A 21,940-nucleotide genomic window follows, 5' to 3' on the forward strand; every position below is an offset into this window, starting at 1 on the left:
ATTGGTTAATGAACACATAAGAACTAAATTCATCTAACAGTATGTTTGTAATTTTTTCATGTTATTGTTACCCCCATTTAGTTTTTTTTAAAGCCCCAACATCCACTGACCCAAGGCTCATAACATGTTCTGTTAATCCCCACTGGGCACACACTAGTTGAATCAACGTTGTTTCCACATCATTTCAATGAAATTACATTAAACCAACATGGGATAGACATTGACTCAGTGGTTTAAAGTACTTAAGTAAAAACACTTTAAAGTACTACTTGAGTTGTTCTTTGGGGTATCTGTATTTTATTTTAGTATGTATATTTTTGACTACTTTTACTTCACTAAAGAAACAAATGTACTCTTTACTCCATACATTTTCCCTGACACCCAAAAGCACATTTTGAATGCTTAGCAGGACAGGAAAATTGTCACGTTCACACACTTATCAAGAGAGCATCCCTGGTCATTCCTATTGCCTCTGATCTGGCAGACTCACTAAACACACATGCTTCATTTGTAAATGATGTCTAAATGTTGGAGTGTGCCCCTGGCTATCCGTCAATAAAAAAATCAAATGGAGCCTTCTGGTTTGCTTAATATAAGATATTTGAAATGATTTATACTTTTACTTTTGATAGTTAAGTGTATTTTAGCAATTACATTTACTTTTGATACTTAAGTATATTTAAAACCAAATACTTTTAGACTTTTACTCAAGTAGTATTTTATTGGGTGACTTTCACATTTACTTGAGTCATTTTCTATTAAGGTATCTTTACTTTTACTCAGGTATGATAGTTGGGTACTTATCCCACCATGTCGTTGAATTGATGTCTATACCCAGTGGGTAGCTTCTTTTACATATCTCATTTCGTACCACGATCATCCCTCCAAATAATGACAACTTAATAATACATGTTGGGTTTCATTTCTTTGAGATTAAAATTGAATACTTAATTTAACAGAATTGTATTAATTAACACAAGCAAATCAGGTATTGGCATATAGAAAATAATACACTGGAAACCAAAAGTCTTTATGATAATTTTATGTATTTTTGTTTGTGAAAGAAGGAAATGTTGTTACCAAGCAACAAAAGAGACATTTTCAACAAAATGGCATCTGTTAGATTTAACTTCCTTACTCGTGGTAGTTGGACAGTTGAAGGAGAATATGATGCTGTTGCCTAATGTCTGTAGGAGGCACTTGTTGTCCCAACATAAGGGATAACGGCTCAAATCATTCCTAGCACGCCATCTAGAGGTAATAGAAAGTAGCATATTTGTGAAGCTTATAGCAGAAGATAAGAGTTGAGAGAAAGAAGGAAAATGCTCTGTTGAACAGTTGTTTGCAAAGTACTCATAGTACTGTTAAGTGGTTGGTCACACTCAAAGTACTCATAGTACTGTTAAGTGGTTGGTCACACTCAAAGTACTCATAGTACTGTTAAGTGGTTGGTCACACTCAAAGTACTCATAGTACTGTTAAGTGGTTGGTCACACTCAAAGTACTCATAGTACTGTTAAGTGGTTGGTCACACTCAAAGTACTCATAGTACTGTTAAGTGGTTGGTCACACTCAAAGTACTCATAGTACTGTTAAGTGGTTGGTCACACTCAAAGTACTCAGAGGCTTGCAGCTTGGCACATTTCCATGGGAACTTCAGAGCCTTCCTGTAATACACAAATTAAAATGGTTATTATTTTGTTATTGTATATTTTTCTGTCAATAATACAGCTTGCTTCAAAGTTGTACAACGGCTTAAAATACTATTTACCGTACAAAAGTAACCATTTATGTTATTGCATTTTGAATGTCAAATTTCTATTGAATTATATTGCATTAATTAAGGCCCAAACCACACCTCTTTTGTGCTGTCAGGGGGCTGCTTCACTCTAATTCATGTTTTATGGATCAAGATCAGTGTGACATCAATGTCATTGTCCTCACTATTCACTAGTACTGGCAGTTAACTTACATCCAGGCACGAGACTTCACAAAGCAGGCAATGTCATCACGGATGTCATCATCAACGAAGGCTGGAAGGGCAGAAACACAGTCATACAGTCAGTACAGTTCCCGTCAATTACCTAAGGCCTTTGTGTGCACTTTGCAGGTACAGTATTTTAGCCCTGCACCTTGAAAATGTTCACTAATGTAGGACTAAACAGAGTGAGTGTGATTACAGAGAAGTGAGAGGTTGATTACGTAACCCACTAGTTCTAATCTCTTGTCTTTGTTCATGACACAAGAATAATCCATCTGTTTGTTTGTCCATTCATTCATTGATTCATTCATATGCGCAGGACTAGGTTGGTCACAAGGCTGGTGTTTAAGACAGACTTTAGGTCCAAACTGCAGATAACTGGACCAACCAAGTCAGAGTGAGAGTAGGAAATGGAGAGATAGAGCGAGATTATATATTTGGAAGTTTTAAAACAGCAGTACCTGGAGGTGTGTTGTTGAACACCAACGTAAGGGTTTGACATGATCACAAGCCTGACGTTCATTCATTCACTCACTCACTCACTCATGTAGGCCTATTCATTATTTCATTCATACATGTACTGTACATACATACATGCAGGCATTTGTTGACATTCTGCTAAACAGGCTGAGGAAGGAAAGATGTTTATACTCACAGCTGCACTCTGTCTTACAGAGATTGAGAGAGCGAGTGGTGTTGGAGGAGACGCAGGCGAGGCGATTGCTCAGCTGGAAGAGACCGAAAAAGCTGAAGGACAGGGTCTTGATCGGCTTGAATGGCTTGCGCTTCGGCTTATGTGGCGGTGGCTTGCGGCTCTGTCCGGGACCTCTGAACTGCTTTGGGATGTCTCTCTTCTTCCTGTTCCCCTCTCTCTCTTTCGGTTCCTCTCCTACTTGCTCGTCCAGCTCCGCCTCTAACTCTTCCAGGTTCTCCTCGTCTAGCTCATCCTCGTCAACCTCGTCTTCATCACCCTCATCCTCATAGCCGCAAAACTCTTCCACCTCAGCCGCTTTGCTTTCTTGCGCCTCAACTTTGTCATGTTCTTCCTTTTCACCAGCGGACTCCTCAGCCTCACGCTTGTTCCTTCCTATCGCGGGACTCCCTGGTCTCGTCCTCTTCCCTTCGGGCCTCTCTGATCTTGGGTTCACTCCCTCTGTTTTCCCTGTAGGTTTGGGTTTCATTCCCCCAGGCTTTCCTGTAGGTCTAGGCTTGTCCTCTTCTCCCTCAGAACTGACTCGATCTTCCTTTGACTCAACATCTCTACCTGGACGTTTGTGCCCAAACAGTCTCACAGGTCTCCTGCTGATGGGGCGCCTTTTGGATTTATGCAGGAAAGGTTTGCGCAGGACAAGGTTGGTCACAAGGCTGGTGTTTAAACCAGACTTTAGGTCCAAACTGCAGATAACTGGACCAACCAAGTCACAGTGAGAGCAGGAAGATAATAGAGGGAGAGATTATATATTTGGACGTTTTAAAGGGGAAGTTCAGTATTTTACTTGATTTTTCCTCACCCTGAAAGTAGTCTATAAGATAAAACAAAACATGGATTACAGTTTGTCTTTAAACAGCCACTACAAACTTCCGCTAACCTTAGGCACCGCTGGCTAGGGGCAACCATGCAATGTTTTTTTTTTAAATGGCCCAATCACCTTTAATTAACTTTAATAAAATAATTGAGTTTATTTGATTTGGCCATTCAATTTGGTAAATTGCCCCCGTTGATTTTAGCTGAAGTTTGTAGTGGCTCTCTAAAGAAAATGGCCCATAGACTACTAGGGTGACGACCCCTTTAACATTAAGTTGTAAAATATTGAACATCCCCTTTAACTAAATTTGAGACCTTTTTCAGTGACATTGATGTTTTATGCTCTCACACCACCTTTAAGTCATCTCTCGAAACTCACACAAACACAATAGGCCTACATAGAATTCACAACCCACTTTTGGCCAAGGCGTTGTCCAGTTCGACTCCCTTTGCTGCAATTTTCTCAGTCAGATTGAATTGGTCAGCAGCCTCTGTCAGTTTGGGCTTCAGCTCACATTTGGATAGAAGCAGCCCCTCAGACAGGCTGGGAACCAGGGCTGCTACAGCCAACACCACCAGCAGCTCCAGCTTCATGTTGTCTTTGGGTGATCTGTTTAGAATGGTATGGAAATATATAGGATAAAAAGAGACATGATTATCCTACAAAGAGAAGCTGTAAGGCTGTTCTGAAGAGTTGAAGAGTTCCATTCCAAAACACTATACAACACATTCGGAAAGTACTCAGACCCCTTCCCTTTTTCCACATTTTGTTACAGCCTTTCCCTCAATCTATACACAATAACCCATAATGCCAAAGCGAAAACAAGCTTTTAGACATTTTTGCAAATGTATTATAAATAATAAACAGCAATACCTTATTTACATAAGTATTCTGACCCTTTGCTATGAGACTCTAAATTGAGCTCAGGTGCATCCTGTTTACATTGATCAACGTTGAGATGTTTCTACAACTTGATTGGAGTCCACCTGTGGGAAATTCAATCAATTGGACATGATTTGGAAAGGCACACACCTGTCTATATAATATCTCACAGTTGACAGTGCATGTTAGAGAAAAAACAATAAACCATGAGGTCGAAGGAATTGTCCGTAGAGCGCCGAGACAGGATTGTGTGGAGGCACAGATCTGGTAAATGGTACCAAAAAATGTCTGCAGCATTGAAGGTCCCCAACACCACAGTGGCCTCGATCATTATTAAATGGAAGAAGTTTGGAACCACCAAGACCCTTCCTAGAGCTGGCTGCCCTGCCCAACTGAGCAATCGGGGAGAAGGGCCTTGGTCAGGGATGTGACCAAGAACCCGATGGTCACTCTGACAGATCCCCAGAGTTCCTCTGTGGAGATGGGAGACGTCTGGAGGAAACCAGGCACCGCTCATCACCTGGCCAATACCATCCCTAAGGTGAAGCATGGTGGTGGAAGCATCATGCTTTGGGGATGTTTTTCAGCGGCAGGGGCTGGCGGACTAGTCAGGATCGAGGGGAAAAATGAATGGAGCAAAGTACAGAGAAATCCTTGATGAAAACGTGCTCCAGAGCGCTCAGGACCTCAGACTGGGGGCGAAGATTCACCTTCCAACACGACAACGACCCTAAGCACACAGTCAAGACAACGCAGGAGTGGCTTCGGGACAAGTCTCTGAATGTCCTTGAGTGGCCCAGCCAACTTGAACCCGATCGAACATCTCTGGAGAGACCTGAAAATAGCTGTGCAGCGACACTCCCCATCTAGCTTGATAGAGCTTGAGAGGATCTGTAGAGAAGAATGTGAGAAACTCCCCAAATACAGGTGTGCCAAGCCTGTAACGTCATACCCAAGAAGACTCGAGGCTGTAATGGCTGCCAAAGGTGCTTCAAAAAGTACTGAGTAAAATGTTCTGAATACTTATGTAAATGTGATTTTTCCATTTGAGTTTTTGTATCAATTTCTAAAACCTGTTTTTGCTTTGTCATTAGAACAAGGCTGTAACGTAACAAAATGTGTAAAGTCAAGGGATCTGAATACTTTCCGAATGCACTGTATAAACCAATTCTTCACATTTGTGTTTTTTAATCAGAAATGATTGCTTATAGTATATCCATTTTCGGAAATGTTGGTAAATGAGCTTTTATTGTTTTAAAGAACTTATGAAAAAGATGGATGTTTTTTCACCGTCTAATCATGGTGCGGTGTTCAATGACAGACGTGTATTTGTTTGAAATCTATCACTTGACGTATTCATTTCAGAGAGGCAAATAATCATCTTTTGTTGCAAAATGCTATATATCCTTCTCACTCTCACAGGAATAAGTAGTACTGCTGGGGTTTTACACAGTCAAATGTGATAAATAACTACATTTTTTTAATAAAGATCTGTACAAATTATATATTTGTGACGTCAATATATAAAACAAACTAATAAATATGATAATAGGAGATCTGTATGTAAAATATTTACATTTCACCATTTAGCAGATGTTCTCATCCAGAGCGACTTACAGTTAGTGCATTCATCTTAATTAAGATAACTAGGGGAGACAACCACGTAACACAGTCAAATATACAGGATACCAACATTCCATTCCAGCTTAACAGTATGTAGCATTTTTGCAACAAAACCCATTTGAATACACATCTCAAATCTGTTAATAAAACATCTGAGAACAGTAATATTTTACACACACACATGAAGGTACCTACAGGATATAATTTTGGAATGAAACTCTTCAAGTTCATGAGAGGCTTTACATTGTTGTAGGCAAATAAGATGAAACCTGAGCAGATTATTTGAGGATTTTTCAACCAACACTCATGTTTCAAAATGTATTGTCAATTGTACGCATAGTGTATTCCCCATAACCAATGTATTTCAAAGCTATCACCGTGAGGGATGAAAACATGTACTTGTTCATGTATTCTTGTATTTACATTCTAAAATGTATATTTATTTAGGTATTTACGTTTGTATATATCTGAGCTAGCAAATCGGCGATGTTGTGAGACCTCAATTACCAAAACACATGTTTTCTCAAAGTATTTCCATATTTCTCAAAGTACCTCTACAACCATAATATTGACTTTTTCACTGAACATTCAACATACAATAACTCAATACAGGTCAAAACAATGAGTCAATAAAAATGCCCTTACCAGTCGTTCAGGTAAGCGAGGAACAGTGTTCAGTGGGAAATAACACAGCTGATCAAGCTGTATCTACTCCTCTGTGTCTGACAGACAACACATCAGAGTTTTTATACGGGAAGGATGGGTAAAGCAGGACGGGTAGCCAGGTGAGCCAATTCTTCACATTTTGTTCTCAGGCCATTGGGTAATAACCCATCACGTCAGCAAAGTAATGGAAAGTACAGTATGTACACAGACACTGTAGATCTTAATTACATAGGTGGGAGTGAAGCTTAGGGCGTTAAAGGGTAAGTCTGCGTTAGGCATAATGAATGAGGAGAACAATGACATGAAGATGATGCAAACTCTAACCATCACTTTAAACCAGGATTGGTAAGCAGTAGTGGGCTACACCTGACAGGATTCTTGTCATAATTGACATTACTATCCATCTGTGTTTGTGGTTTAGGTTACTAACACTTTGGTCCATCCGAGACCAACTGTGACCTGTTCACATGAACTTCACAAAATCAAACATTCCACAAACACATGATCCGATGATAGTACTGTGTATTACACAACTGAACACAATGAAAACACATGTTTGCAATGTGTACCACACTAAGCATACGTGGTTAACCAGTTAGCTGGCATTTCTATTTTTTGCATAGTCATTGTGATCACCTGATTATGTCAATTACTGTGGGTGTCGAGGTGAGAACTCAAGACTGAAGCTATAACAATGTGTAAAATGAGTCCCATCCTTCCTGCCATTTAACTCACAATACCTTGAATGGAAAGCATAACCAATCAAGCAAGTACTTAAGATGCCATCCTCTTTTCTTTGTCTTTCTTTGCGTTTTATCAACAAAGCGTTGAGAAATGTGATTCTGTATTCAGTAACCAAACAGTATGTATGGCCCCCTACACACTCAGATTGTACAAATGATGTGTAACTCACTTGAGACAACGGGTGTGTAAACATTTTTTGTGCAGACAAACTCTCCGTTGTATCACAAACACACTGTCTCAAACGTGTTGTACAATCTGTGTGTACACGGCCTATTTTTCAGACAATCCAGGCTCATGTCTTCCTATCAGGTTCACTGGGTTTGCATAATGTCCTGAGCTGATCAGAGAATTTGGGTAGTCGCCTAATAAAGGCACATATGTCACGTTTGCTTGTTGAATAGTTTCAGTCTTTGTTGTTACTCCTTTCTTTCTTCTTCTTTTTTTTAAGTGCCAAACATTCAATGGCCCAAGGGCCATAACATTGTGCTTCCTTATAGTTTTGATCTTTTGTTTCACACCAGTATCGTCCCTCCAAATAATGATTGTTGCCCTAAAAGAGTACCCGAAGAAACTTTGCAATGACAGGAATGTTTCGTTTGGGACAACTTTGATTTGCAGTGGGAGCAACTAGCACTTTTTAAAAGAGACAAGATTCACCCTAACCGCAGGGCTTCCAGGATTATTTCCAGCAACATCGCAAACTGTTTTAGAGACTGACAGACAGGGTCTGGTAGTGCTCCAATCCCAGCAACATCAAACTGTTTTAGAGACTGACAGACAGGGTCTGGTAGTGCTCCAATCCCAGCAACATCAAACTGTTTTAGAGACTGACAGACAGGGTCTGGTAGTGCTCCAGTCCCAGCAACATCAAACTGTTTTAGAGACTGACAGACAGGGTCTGGTAGTGCTCCAGTCCCAGCAACATCAAACTGTTTTAGAGACTGACAGACAGGGTCTGGTAGTGATCCAGTCCAAGCAACATCAAACTGTTTTAGAGACTGACAGACAGGGTCTGGTAGTGCTCCAGTCCCAGCAACATCAAACTGTTTTAGAGACTGACAGACAGGGTCTGGTAGTGCTCCAGTCCCAGCAACATCAAACTGTTTTAGAGACCGACAGACAGGGTCTGGTAGTGCTCCAGTCCCAGCAACATCAAACTGTTTTAGAGACTGACAGACAGGGTCTGGTAGTGCTCCAGTCCCAGCAACATCAAACTGTTTTAGAGACTGACAGACTGGGTCTGGTAGTGCTCCAGTCCCAGCAACATCAAACTGTTTTAGAGACTGACAGACAGGGTCTGGTAGTGCTCCAGTCCAAGCAACATCAAACTGTTTTAGAGACTGACAGACAGGGTCTGGTAGTGCTCCAGTCCTCCCTGGCAGACTAAGCAATAGAAGACTTGGAAACCATATCAACTCCCGTAGAAATGGCTCTATGGTTATTGTGAGCAGTGGCGGATTTAGGTATAGGCGACATGGGCATCTTGCCGGGGGTGGCAGGGGGCACCCGCACAAAAAAAAATTGGAATGGTATCATTTGCGCCATCGGTTTTCTATCGCTCATTTGCGCGTCAAGTCAATGATATCATGTCACCGTGTGGGACTGTGGGTCAATTAACCTTGTCGGAGTGGGCGCCCTGATTCTAGTTTGTGAGCTAGGCAGGCTACTGCCTGGGAAGATCTCCCACTCAGAAGTACAAGATGGGGAGGGAGTAGGTTGACCTCAGGTCACCCCACTGGAAGCCCGAGGTAGGGAGAGTGGGGGCATCTATCAAATAGCGCACCTCTAACTTTGTACAGTACTAATGCAATTAGTAAAATCAGTCACACTGCGAAATGCTACCAAATAAAGCACAATTCATTCATAATACTGTGAATATATAGTTTCACAGACATATTGCTTTTTCTGGTTTGTGCCGAAATCATTAAGAATAATATATAACTAGTCTGCACACCACCAAGGTAAATTGGTTTAGTCTTGGGAGGGAGCCATATGCAAGCTAGAACCGCCACTGATTGTGAGTCACCTAAATTATGTTCATCTAAATCCGCCTTCTACAGAGTTTATACAAACTGTCATCTCCTACCATTCTGATAGATTGGAGACTTTCAGAAAACATGGTTGTAACGTTAATTTATTTGTCGTTCCGTTGGTTACCTTGAGACTGATGCCCTAGTGGCAGAGTGGCCCACACATTGAATATGGCGCTTTTAAATGTTAGAGCAATCACTCGAAAACCATTATTGTGAATGACCTCATTACTGAGTGCAAAGTTCATTGCATGTTTCTCACTGAAACATATGCGTCTTCAGATTGTAGTGCCGCCCTTATTGAAGCCTCCCCCGGACTACAGCTTTTCATACTCAGAAAAGGGAAAAAGGGTGGGGAGACAGCCACTATTTTTACTAATGCTCTCAGCTGCAAGGACATTTAGTTTGGCGACCGAGTCTTTTGAGTATCATGCCGGCTGAATGCATGACGCGGCATGGGAGCCTGTCGAGCCAACCGAGGAAAGAAAACCTCTAGAGCCAGCGAAGGCGTGGAAGCCTGACGAGCCAGCTGAGGCATCCCCGGTTCCTTAAGCAGCCGGACCCGACGTCACCAAACAAAAACACTGGGAGAAGAGAAACAAGTACAGAGAGTGAACATTTACTGGACACAAAACAAAACACGGACAGCATCAGGGGCCTGTTGCACAAAACTAGGATAAGGGATTAAGCCAGGATATTTTGGTGATCCTGGCTCAATTGATCCGTAATCCGGTTGCACTAAAGATGGATAGGGGGCAGGAGGATATGTTATGGTATAAATTACCATGGAGATTTATTCTGTGGAGCTAGCCTGCTCCAGACCAGGCTAAATTCCAGGATCTATTTAATCTCATCCCTAATGTCAGTCAGCAGTCACCACAAATGGAAACCAATAGTTATTTCACTGCTCACTATACATTGTTATCACATATAACTAGACCCACTGTTATTATTTAAACGTTTGTGATCATTTCAATGATTTAGGATAAAAAAATGATTTTTAGATGTTGCTATCATTAGATAATTTACAGTTTCCCATAGACTATAAGGCTATATATAAAATGATAGAATATTAGGGCCACAGAGGGGAAAAAAAACACAAGTCATAATATTGTAACCAGTTGTTTTAAAGGAGGACAGTTGTTAAAATGACAGATGTGGGGCATTTCGTGAAATTGTACTTCAGTATGGTTTCATAAACAAAGACATGCTGATGTGCCAGAATATTAAGTATCACATTGTCATAAGTATCAAAACTGTAAAAACAATATGTAGCTTTTCTGCAGAAAGAACCAGCCTCATAAATTTATGACTTTATCCTTTTTCTTCAGTGTGGCCCTAGTACTCTGTCATATAAACAAATACACATTCCATATGAATATAAAAACACAATGTGTAACATTATGTTCCTTTATTGAATAAGGACAAAACAAAGCAGGTAAACCATCAGCTCCTTTCGAAACTGAAGTCACAGTGACTCTACAAGATGGAAAGCACAGAATCCAAGCATATTATACAAAATGATACATACACATTCAAAGGTCTGTATATAACACACCCTGCATGTCTGCACACTAAAATAAATGCAGGACAAATCCATACACATCAACTGAACAGACAAATGAATGGATGCAGTAGCCTCCCTGCAGCCTTGTATTACACACAGTATACCGCACAAACATCATAAGAGGCCAAATTCGTCAAAAAACGAACCCAAAAAACCCAAATTCCTCTGCCACCGCAGGACATATTTAACCAAAATTGAAAGCACACATACTAACTAAAATAATTCAACACATATTGGTCCCTCAGCAGCCGACCACTGTCGTCATCAGGGAAGATTGCCGGATTGTCCCAGTCCATGGCTGGTGGCACTCTGGGGGCCCTCTCCTTCCTCAGGCAGGCCACATTGTGGAGGACAGCACAAGCCACAGTAATATCACATGCCCTAACAGGGCTGACCCTTAATTTGTGAAGGCAGTGAAAGCGTGCCTTCAGGAGGCCAAAGGTCATTTCAACTCTGGCCCTGGTCCTGGCATGGGCATGGTTGTAGGCCTGCTGTGCTTCCTGGGGTCTGTGAAAGGTGTCAGGAGAAAAGGCTGGCAGCCATACCCCTGTCTCCCAGCAACACACCAGAGAATTCACCTGTCAACACAAAATCTCATCATTACTACCTCATAAACACAGTGAGATTCTTGACACAGCCATGATGGTTATAAATAGGGGTTGTGTGGCTTACCTTGTGATAGGCACTGATAGATTTCAGAGGCCCGAAAGATTCTGGAGTCATGGACTGAGCCAGGCCATTTTGCCACAACATTGCTGATCACACAGTCAGCATTGCAGACCATCTGAAATCATAAGATGAGGAATATTACACCAATCAATGCACATCACTGGCAATGCAGAGTGTTCGTCAATGGACAATATCAAAAAGTTATGTTCACCTGAACATTAATGCTGTGAAAGGATTTCCTATTCACAAAATCGGCCTCATGGGCACCTGAGGGGGCTTTTATCCTTATGTGTGTGCAGTCCACTGCACCAATGACATTGGGGAAACCTGTCACACAAAGTAATGAGTATCCTACTATGTGTTAACAGTTGTCCTGTAATTTGTAGATCCTCTTACCTGCAATCCTATAGAACTCCTCTTTGATGTCACAGAGTCTTCTGTGGCCAGGGAAGGAGATGAAGACATCTGCTAATGCTTTGATAGCCAGACACACACTCCTTATTGTGCGGCAAATTGTGGCCTTGTTCAGCTGTTCTGCATCCCCACTGAGTACAGGAAGGCTCCACTAGCAAAAAAGCGCAAGGCCACACAAACCATTTGCTCCACACTCAGTGCATGGCTCCGTGCAGTGCGGTGCTTAATCCTGGGACCCAGTATTCTGCAGATGGCATCAGGTATCTTTCATATAGATGGTCATCAGGGAAGGCCAGTGGGTCCAACCGGTCCCTGAAGACCCTTTCTCGCCTGAAGGCTCTCCTCAGCACAAGTGCTTCTTCATCCACCACATCTCGCACGAATGGGCATGCCATTGTCAGAGCAGAAAGGAACACACAATTTTGGGCCTTCATATAGGCTAGTGGCCACACCTGGTGCTGGGGGTGGGCAAAAAGAGGGCGATGCCTTATAACGATGACTTGGTTGTACTGATTGCTGGGAAAATAAAAAACCTTAGAAAGATGCCACCGTCCTGTGTGCTCACAATAAGAGCTCATATGTCATGGCTCACTTGACTTTACGAGAATATACCTAATTTTTATTTTGAGCTGTGTCATCTTCTTGGAGCTGGGGGAGGAAAGAAAAATAATGATTAATACATTTGTGTTACAGTTAGCATACAGTGTACATTGAAGGCATATCTCACCTCCCTCTCAAGTTTTTTTATTTCAAGGTCCAGTTTCCTAATTGTCCTCTTTTTTATTTCGGACTCCAGTGCAAGATTTTCCATCTTTTTCTTCTTGTACTGAATGTCTATGTCTGCCAGTTCTATTTGGCGCCGGAGGTGGTTGCCATACAACTTTCTGATAGCTTGTGAGCTCTGTGAACACAATACAATTAGCGCAGCTGGAATTTGGCAGGATGTGGTGTCCTTTTATTAATAAGCACTATGTTGCCAGGCTTGTTTTCCCACTGTATAGCATCTGGGTCCTGTAAAAGAAATTAGATTTTTTGATTTTGATGAGGACTCCTCACCATTGTAGAGTAAATAGTACTTTCACAGTCTTAACATGATACCTCATGCCTTCTGGAATCCAGCGAGATGGTCTCCTCCTCATCATCGTCTCCATCATGTGCTGTTGCTGCTGCACTGGGGCCTTCACCCTATCACATTTAATCGGATTCATATTGAAGCTAGTAGACAAGACATGCCAGGCCTACAGTATGCCTTTGATGGAGTACTCACTGGATCAGCATCGTCTGGTGCTTGTGCTGGTGGCTCTAACAGGAACACAGTGCTGCCAGGCACTGCAAGGCAATAGGTAAACCAAAGTCAGACAGTCCAAATTGATTCAATATGAATGTGGTTGTATCCCATGTAGAGATGGAAGGACATACCTTGAATGAAGCGGGTGGCATCTTGGGAGGAACCTATGCTCGTCTCTTTCCCCCAGGGATCCCCTCTAAGACGGGCCTGCCTTTATTTAGCTCCAAGGCCATGTCCTCTGCTGGGGTAAGGTCAGCCTTTGGTGACCCACCACCCGTGCCTTGTCTGTGGGTATTCTTTTTCACTGCTAAAACAGTACAGACAATGTGTGAGCAGGCACCTTCTGGGTACAATATATGCTTGTGCTTTGTTAAATATTAGTCAGGGACCACACCATTCTGCAGAATGTTCTTGTATTTGATTTTGACCTGCTGCCATGTCCGTTTTGGCCCGTTCATGTTTAATCTACACACACACACACACACACACACACACACACACACATTTAATGGAGTCACACTGCAAAAATTACTTGGTATTTTTGTCTTGTTTTCAGTAAAAATATCAAAAAATTTATCATAGCTTTATACAGTGTGATGGAGTTACTTTACACAATTTCACTCATATCTGCAGTGCATTTCAATTAAAAATTTAACCGTTTCATAATTACAGTACAACTGCATTTTTGGAGATGTGAATTAAATATTTGAATTGTAATTGTGATGTTTCAGCGGAGCGGTGAGTGTGTAATTGTGCACTACTTACGCATTCAGGCGGTCTGCAATACTTTGCCACGCTTTTTCTCTTTGCTTTATCACTGTGGCGGTGTTGCCTTTCTTCTTAATTATATCTTTTACCTCCTCGTATGCCTCCATGAGGATTTGTGCTTCCGACGGGGAAAAGTACGCGGCTCTAGTTGCCATGGTAAATCAGTTAATCTGTGATCTGTGGCGGGGTCTATTTGAGTGAGCCGTGAGCGCGCACCTATCCAGGATTGGTTTCACCTGGCTTAATGAATCCGTGTCTGCTCATCCTGGCTTGGTCTTTGTGCAACCAATTAAGCCTGGACGCACATGTTTTGGCTTCATTGAGCTCAGCTGAGTCATTTATCCCGGATGTCTTAATTCTACTTTTGTGCAACAGGCCCCTGGACTGGGAAATAAAGCATTAATGCTGACACAGGGATCAAACTGAGGAACAGAGAGGGGTCAATCAACAAGGTGAAGGAGTCCAGGTGAGTCCAATGAAGCACTGATGCGCGTAACGATGGGCAGCCTGGCGAGGGGGAGCGGGAACAGGCGTGTCACTGATGAACATTACCAAGGTGCAGCTATTTCTCTCAGGCTGATACAGAGACACTCATATATGCCTTCATCACAAGTAGGCTTGACTACTGTGATGAGATGCTTTCCGGTCTGGGTGCCGTTGAGTTTTAAAATTCATTCTAAGATTCTATTTCGTTTCGAAATTAATCCACGATTGTGCACCCCAATACATGCCAGTTATGTACCCAGTAGGTCCTTGATGTCATCTGACGCTGGTCTTTTAACTATCCCAAAGCCTAGGACCAAGAGACATGGTGAGGCAGCCTTTAGTTACTATGCCCCCAGCCTCTGGAATAGCCTGCCAGAGGACCTGATGGGGCTGAAACTGAACATATTTAAAGGGGATCTATAAACATATTTTGGTTCTGCTTTTCATCCTTTAGTTTTTGTTATTCTTTAGTTTATCCTCTTGTGTAGTAAATATTTATGTTTTTAATTTTTTTAATTTTTTATGTTAAGCACATTGTGCTGCATCCATGTCTGAAATGTGTTTTATAAATAAAGATTGATTTGATTAACGTTTGCTGAGATTTTGGGATTTAATTACACTTTCATAAAAGTACTGACACCTACTCATTCAAGGGTTTCTTTATTTTGGACATTGTAGAATAATAGTGAAGATATCAAAACTATGAAATAACATATGGAATCATGCAGTAACCAAAAAAAGTGTTAATTTTCTTCAAAGTAGCCACCCTTTGCCTTGATGACAGCTTTGCACACTCTTGGCATTCTCTCAACCAGCTTCTTGAGGTACTCACCTGGAATCCATTACACTCTGATGTAAAGGACCAAATCAAGAGATGAAAAGAGAGGTAGTGAAGTAGCTCTAGTCGAGTGAGTTACGTGTGGGTTGCTGATTCTGAGATTCCCAAGCATAAGCAAACCGCACGTAACACCATGGTCCAGAGCTAGTAGTGAAGCAGCACTGAAGGTAGAGGTCGAATGTCTGGAGGTCGAAACTCCTCGGGTAGTCTTCATAGTGTTCACGGTAAGGCTCCGGAGAGTAATCCAAAGATGCAAACCTTACTCTGCGGGGTAAAAACAGATGTGACAGAATGGATTAGAGTAACAGAGTTCAGTGTTTTGAATAAGACGCCTCTAGTTGCTTTACATAGAACCATATACCACTGCCTTCAAAATAGATTTACACCCCTTGACTTTCACACAAACGTGTTACAGCCGGAATTTAAAAGGATTAAGATGATATTATAGGCATGTTTGTAAATTCAATCTGGAGTGCCAGAGTGCGCTCAGGACATTTGTAAATTGAGAGCGTTTTTCTCTTGGAGCGTTCAGAGCGCACACTGGACGCTCTGGCTGAGGAGTAGAGTTGGTCCAAGCGTTCTGACCCCACAACGGTAGTCAAGCACCCAAGCTAACTGGCTAACGTTGGCTACCTTGGTAGTTACTTTCAGACACAAATGCTAGAACACCTCACTCACCCTAGCAGAGCTGGTTAGGCTGTTTTCATGTTATCCAGAGCGTTGGTGACTAACTGTGCTGCTGGCAATAGTTTAATTACACTTTTTGCGCCATTTACTAACAGGCCATATTCAACGGGTGTTGAGCCTTTGTAAAATCATTTGTTATGGCAAGGCTAAAGAAGTTCAGGAGTAAAAATGTGCTGAACAAATCACATAATAAGTTGCATGGACTCACTGTGTGCAATAATAGTGTTTAGCATGATTTTTGAATGACTACCTCATCTCTGTACCCCCCCCCCCCCCCCCCCACACACACACACACAATTATCTATAAGGTCCCTCAGTCGATCAGTGAATCTGAAACAGATTCAACCACAAAGACCAAGGAGGTTTTCCAATGCCTCGCAAAGGGCACCTATTGGTAAATGGGTAAAACAAAAAAACAGACATATATCCCTTTGAGCATGGTGAAGTTGTTTATTACATTTTGGATGGTGCATCAATACACCCATCCACTACAACTAGTCACTTGCCAGAGAGGAAGGACACTGCTCAGGGATTTCACCATGAGGCCAATGGTGATTTTAAAACAGTTCGAGTTTTAACGGCTGGGATAGGATATAACTGAGGATGGATCAACAACAGTGTAGTTACTCCATAATACTAACCTAAATGACAGAGTGAAAATGAAGCCTGTACAGAATACAAATATTTCAAAACATGCATCCTGTTTGCAGTAAGGCACTATAAAACTGAAAAAAACATGGGCAAAGAAATTCACTTATTGTCCTGAATATAAAGTGTTATGTTTGGGGCAAATCCAACACATCACTGAGAACAACTCTTTAAGGACTTGGGGGTATTTTAGGATAAAAAGAAAAGGAATAGAGCTAGGCATAAGAGCGTCTGCTAAATGACTTAAATGTAAATGTAAATGTTCAGTCTGCTTTCCAACAGACACATTCACCTTTCAGCTGGACAATAACATGAAACATAAAGCCAAATATACACTGGAGTTGCTTACCAAGACGACATTAAAAGTTCCTGAGTGGCCTAGTTACAGTTTTGAACTAAATAGGCTTGAAAATCTATGGCGAGACTTGAAAATGGCTGTCTAGCAATGATCAACAACCAACTTGACAGTTTAATTTGTTTTATTTATTTCACCTTTATTTAACCAGGTAGGCTAGTTGAGAACAAGTTCTCATTTACAACTGTGACCTGGCCAAGATAAAGCATAGCAGTGTGAACAGACAGCAACACAGAGTTACACATGGAGTAAACAATAAACAAGTCAATAACACAGTAGAAAAAAAGAAAAAAAAAGAAAAAAAGGAGTCTATATACATTGTGTGCAAAAGGCATGAGAAGGTAGGCGAATAATTACAATTTTAGCAGATTAACACTGGAGTGATAAATGATCAGATGGTAATGTGCAGGTAGAGATACTGGTGTGCAAAAGAGCAGAAAAGTAAATAAATAAAAACAGTATGGGGATGAGGTAGGTAAATTGAGTGGGCTATTTACCGATGGACGATGTACAGCTGCAGCGATCGGTTAGCTGCTCAGATAGCAGATGTTTAAAGTTGGTGAGGGAGATAAAAGTCTCCAACTTCAACAATTTTTGCAATTCGTTCCAGTCACAGGCAGCAGAGAACTGGAAGGAAAGGCGGCCAAATGAGGTGTTGGCTTTAAGGATGATCAGTGAGATACACCTGCTGGAGTGCGTGCTACGGGTGGGTGTTGCCATCGTGACCACTGAACTGAGATAAGGCGGAGCTTTACCTAGCATGGACTTGTAGATGACCTGGAGCCAGTGGGTCTGGCAATGAATATATGTAGCGAGGGCCAGCCGACTAGAGCATACAGGTCGCAGTGGTGGGTGGTATAAGGAGCTTTGGTAACAAAACGGCTGGCACTGTGATAAACCTCATCCAGTTTGCTGAGTAGAGTGTTGGAACCCATTTTGTAGATGACATCGCCGAAGTCGAGGATCGGTAGGATAGTCAGTTTTACTAGGGTAAGTTTGGCGGCGTGAGTGAAGGAGGCTTTGTTGCGAAATAGAAAGCCGATTCTAGATTTGATTTTGGATTGGAGATGTTTGATATGAGTCTGGAAGGAGAGTTTACAGTCTAGCCAGACACCACATATTCTAGGTCGGAACCATCCAGGGTGGTGATGCTAGTCGGGCGTGTGGGTGCAGGCAGCGAACGGTTGAAAAGCATGCATTTGGTTATACTAGCATTTAAGAGCAGTTGGAGGCCACGGAAGGAATGTTGTATGGCGTTGAAGCTCGTTTGGAGGTTAGATAGCACAGTGTCCAAGGAAGGGCCAGAAGTATACAGAATGGTGTCGTCTGCGTAGAGGTGGATCAGGGAACAAGAGCAACATCATTGATATATACAGAGAAAAGAGTCAGCCCGAGAATTGAACCCTGTGGCACCCCCATAGAGACTGCCAGAGGACCGGACAACATGCCCTCCGATTTGACACACTGAACTCTGTCTGCAAAGTAGTTGGTGAACCAGGCAAGGCAGTCATTAGAAAAACCGAGGCTACTGAGTCTGCCGATAAGAATATGGTGATTGACAGAGTCGAAAGCCTTGGCCAGGTCGATGAAGACGGCTGCACAGTACTGTCTTTTATCGATGGCGGATATGATATCGTTTAGTACCTTGAGCGTGGCTGAGGTGCACCCGTGACCGGCTCGGAAACCAGATTGCACAGCGGAGAAGGTACGGTGGGATTCGAGATGGTCAGTGATCTGTTTGTTGACTTGGCTTTCGAAGACCTTAGATAGGCAGGGCAAGATGGATATAGGTCTGTAACAGTTTGGGTCCAGGGTGTCTCCCCCTTTGAAGAGGGGGATGACCGCGGCAGCTTTCCAGTCCTTGGGGATCCCAGACGTTATGAAAGAGAGGTTGAACAGGCTGCTAATAGGGGTTGCGACAATGGCGGCGGATAGTTTCAGAAATAGAGGGTCCAGATTGTCAATCCCAGCTGATTTGTATGGGTCCAGGTTTTGCAGCTCTTTCAGAACATCTGCTATCTGGATTTGGGTAAAGGAGAAGCTGGGGAGGCTTGGGCGAGTAGCTGCGGGGGGTGTGGGGGTGGAGCTGTTGGCCGAGGTTGGAGTAGCCAGGAGGAAGGCATGGCCAGCCGTTGAGAAATGCTTGTTGAAGTTTTCGATTATCATGGATTTATCGGTGGTGACCGTGTTACCTAGCCACAGTGCAGTGGACAGCTGGGAGGAGGTGCTCTTGTAGGATTTCTTAAATAATGTGCAGGTATTGTACAATCCAGGTGTGTAAAACTCTTAGACATACCCAGAAAGACTCACAGCTGTAATCGCTGCCAAAGGTGATTCTACTTATGTAAATTAAATATTTCTGTATTTCCTTTTCAATACATTTGCAAAAAAAGGACGTTTTCACTATGTCGTTGTGTGAGAAAAAAATATCTGTAATCCATTTTGAATTCAGGCTGTAACACCACAAAACATAAGTAGCTACACAATTTACTGGAAATCTTTACACAGTGTCTTTGTTTATAAACCTAACACCGAGCCAACACACTTGTTATTCTGAAAAGTGATGAAAGCACATCTACGTGGAGAGTCTACCTGGTAGTAGGCTAGTTGTAGATGTTCATATAGTACCACTACCCAATAGCAGTCCGAGTTAATGGTTGTGTCCCAAATGGCACCCCTTTCCCTTGTTGGGCCCTTGTCAAAAGTAGTGCACTATGTAGGGAATAGGGTGCCATTTGGGCCGTAACACCATGCAACCATGGGAAATGAGCTACTGCGTAAAAACTGCAGTGTGATTTTAATCCACTGAGTCCAGTGTCTTGGTACTGTGATTCTGAGAGTGAACGACGTGGATTCTACCCAGCTGACCAGGGTACAGACCTCGCACATCCTTCCCCTGACATGGTACTCTGCAATTACAATGAGAAGAGTTCATTTCAGAGTAAAAGTAAGAATAACTAAGAGCAGAGTTAAGGTCAAAGACCATATGCCTACATATTGCATGTAAGGTAGCAAGTTAAGGTCAATGTCAACATGTGCATATGCACACAACGCCAGATATTCAGCTCATGACTCAACAGGGAAGAATCCTCTGACCTAAATACAGTGCGGTAGCGAGCAGTATCAGCACACAGGTGTTTTCAAATGGACATGACTTCCTCATAACTACAGTATCATAGTGGTAGTTAGTTATTTCCTTCACACACTTCTGTGCAGGTACCCTTATGAACAGCTTTAAAAAAAAGCCTACTTGTTAGAAGTTATATCAAATATTTAATGTAAATGAAAAATGAATGTAAATATTTTTCGATACAATTTGTGGCTGTATTGTTTCTACAACTTAAAGCAATTAAACGTATTGCTGCCAGTTGTACAGTGTCTTGTTGAAAAAGAGTAAAACCATTCTCTCTCTCACCTCAGTGTTGCTACAGGTTGTCTTTTAAACGAGCCAGTCCCCCTACATTGTGTCTACCACCCTCAACCCTAGCACCCTCAACCCTGCCATCCTCAACCCTACCACCCTCAACCCTGCCACCCTCAACCCTGCCACCCTCAACCCTACCACCCTCAACCCTACCACCCTCAACCCTGCCACCCTCAACCCTGCCACCCTCAACCCTACCACCCTCAACCCTGCCACCCTCAACCCTACCACCCTCAACCCTGCCACCCTCAACCCTGCCACCCTCAACCCTACCACCCTCAATCCTACCACCCTCAACCCTTCCACCCTCAACCCTGCTATCCAAGAGATGCTATAGCGGTTGATTGTATTCACAAAAATCAGCTACTAGGCATTTTAGAACTTTGGCTAGAACTCTTGAATCAACACAATTCTAAAGACGGTCAATGGAATTTTGAAACCAACAGTAAGAAGTAGATGGTCAAAAAAGTAATAAATACAAAATAAACTTCTATATTGACCGGAAAACAAATTCATTATTCCACAACTGTTTTAACATAATCAGAATGAATCTAAATGTACATGTTCAATACAGGTTAGGTCTCTATCAACTGGTTATGTTAAATAGTGGTTAGGCCTATAATCATTTGTATTCCCTCCTATTAATGTAACGGTTCCGTAACCACAGACGCTGGGAGACGGGAAGCAAGTACAGGATGAGGATTTAACAATAAACAGCCATGAAACTAAACAAGAACAGAGTCTGGACAAGAGAAACAAAACAACATCAACGCCAACAGGGAAGTGAAACTGAGAAAGTGACAGATGTAGGGGAGGCAATCAATGATGTGATGGAGTCCAGGTGAGTCCGATGAAGCCCTGGTGGGCGTAAAGGTGGTGACAGGTATGCGTAATGATGAGCAGCCTGGCGACCTCGAGTGCCAGAGGGGGAGCGGGAGCAGACTTAAATACTATCAGTCTTACCTGGTGCTTTAGAGGTCAGAGAGTGATGAGATGTGCTGCTCAAATCTGTGTTCATATCAGAGCCCTCGGTCCTCTCTCTTCATATGGTAATGACTATATCCCAAATGGCATCCTATTCCTTATAAATGGCTTTTGACCATGGTCAGTAGGGCTCTGGTCAAAAGTAGTGTGCTTTATAGGGAATAGGCTACCATTGGGATGCACATCATGCATACTGACTTGGCAGGGGACCCACATTCTGCTTTAGTTACCAGGAGAGAGAAACCCAACCCTGCAGCAAACCAATGGCACTCAGCAAACTGACGCTGGGAGAAAGGGTCAACTCATTCACCACTTTAATCAAGAGGTTTCACGGAAACCAGTACAACTCGTAACCTACAA

The 21,940-nt window shown here is 42.4% G+C and overlaps 1 protein-coding gene and 1 long non-coding RNA gene across 3 annotated transcripts; both read right to left on the reverse strand.

The window, feature by feature from the left end:
* Nucleotides 1–1,026: 1,026 nt before the first annotated feature.
* Nucleotides 1,027–6,765, reverse strand: LOC115103884 (nucleoplasmin-like protein ANO39). The gene is made up of 5 exons (XM_029624910.2): nt 6,658–6,765; nt 3,923–4,116; nt 2,637–3,386; nt 1,973–2,033; nt 1,027–1,667 (listed from the first exon to the last, which is right to left on the reverse strand). The coding sequence occupies exons 2-5, from the start codon at nt 4,098–4,100 to the stop codon at nt 1,544–1,546; spliced, it is 1,113 nt and encodes a 370-aa protein (XP_029480770.1). The 5' UTR covers nt 4,101–4,116; nt 6,658–6,765; the 3' UTR covers nt 1,027–1,543.
* A 4,083-nt stretch (nt 6,766–10,848) lies between these two features.
* LOC135563528 (uncharacterized) lies at nt 10,849–14,561 on the reverse strand. 2 transcript variants are annotated; one of them, XR_010460350.1, is made up of 8 exons: nt 14,156–14,561; nt 13,785–13,855; nt 13,522–13,697; nt 13,370–13,431; nt 12,830–13,287; nt 12,085–12,750; nt 11,692–11,803; nt 10,849–11,597 (listed from the first exon to the last, which is right to left on the reverse strand). It is a non-coding gene; the product is annotated as an uncharacterized LOC135563528 (long non-coding RNA). The 2 variants fall into 2 exon arrangements; XR_010460349.1 differs by having other exon boundaries at nt 13,785–14,561.
* Nucleotides 14,562–21,940: the final 7,379 nt, after the last annotated feature.

The sequence above is a fragment of the Oncorhynchus nerka genome, linkage group LG21 (assembly GCF_034236695.1).
Source record: "Oncorhynchus nerka isolate Pitt River linkage group LG21, Oner_Uvic_2.0, whole genome shotgun sequence".
In the NCBI taxonomy this organism is placed as follows: domain Eukaryota; kingdom Metazoa; phylum Chordata; class Actinopteri; order Salmoniformes; family Salmonidae; genus Oncorhynchus; species Oncorhynchus nerka.

Excerpts from the sequence above, each read along its gene's own strand:
- LOC115103884 (XM_029624910.2), bottom strand. The coding sequence starts at position 4,100 with ATGAAGCTGGAGCTGCTGGTGGTGTTGGCTGTAGCAGCCCTGGTTCCC. Across the intron at positions 2,034-2,636 it reads CTGTAAGACAGAGTGCAGCT|CCTTCGTTGATGATGACATC; the intron begins GTGAGTATAAAC and ends CTGCCCTTCCAG. Across the intron at positions 1,668-1,972 it reads GTGAAGTCTCGTGCCTGGAT|GAAGGCTCTGAAGTTCCCAT; the intron begins GTAAGTTAACTG and ends TGTGTATTACAG.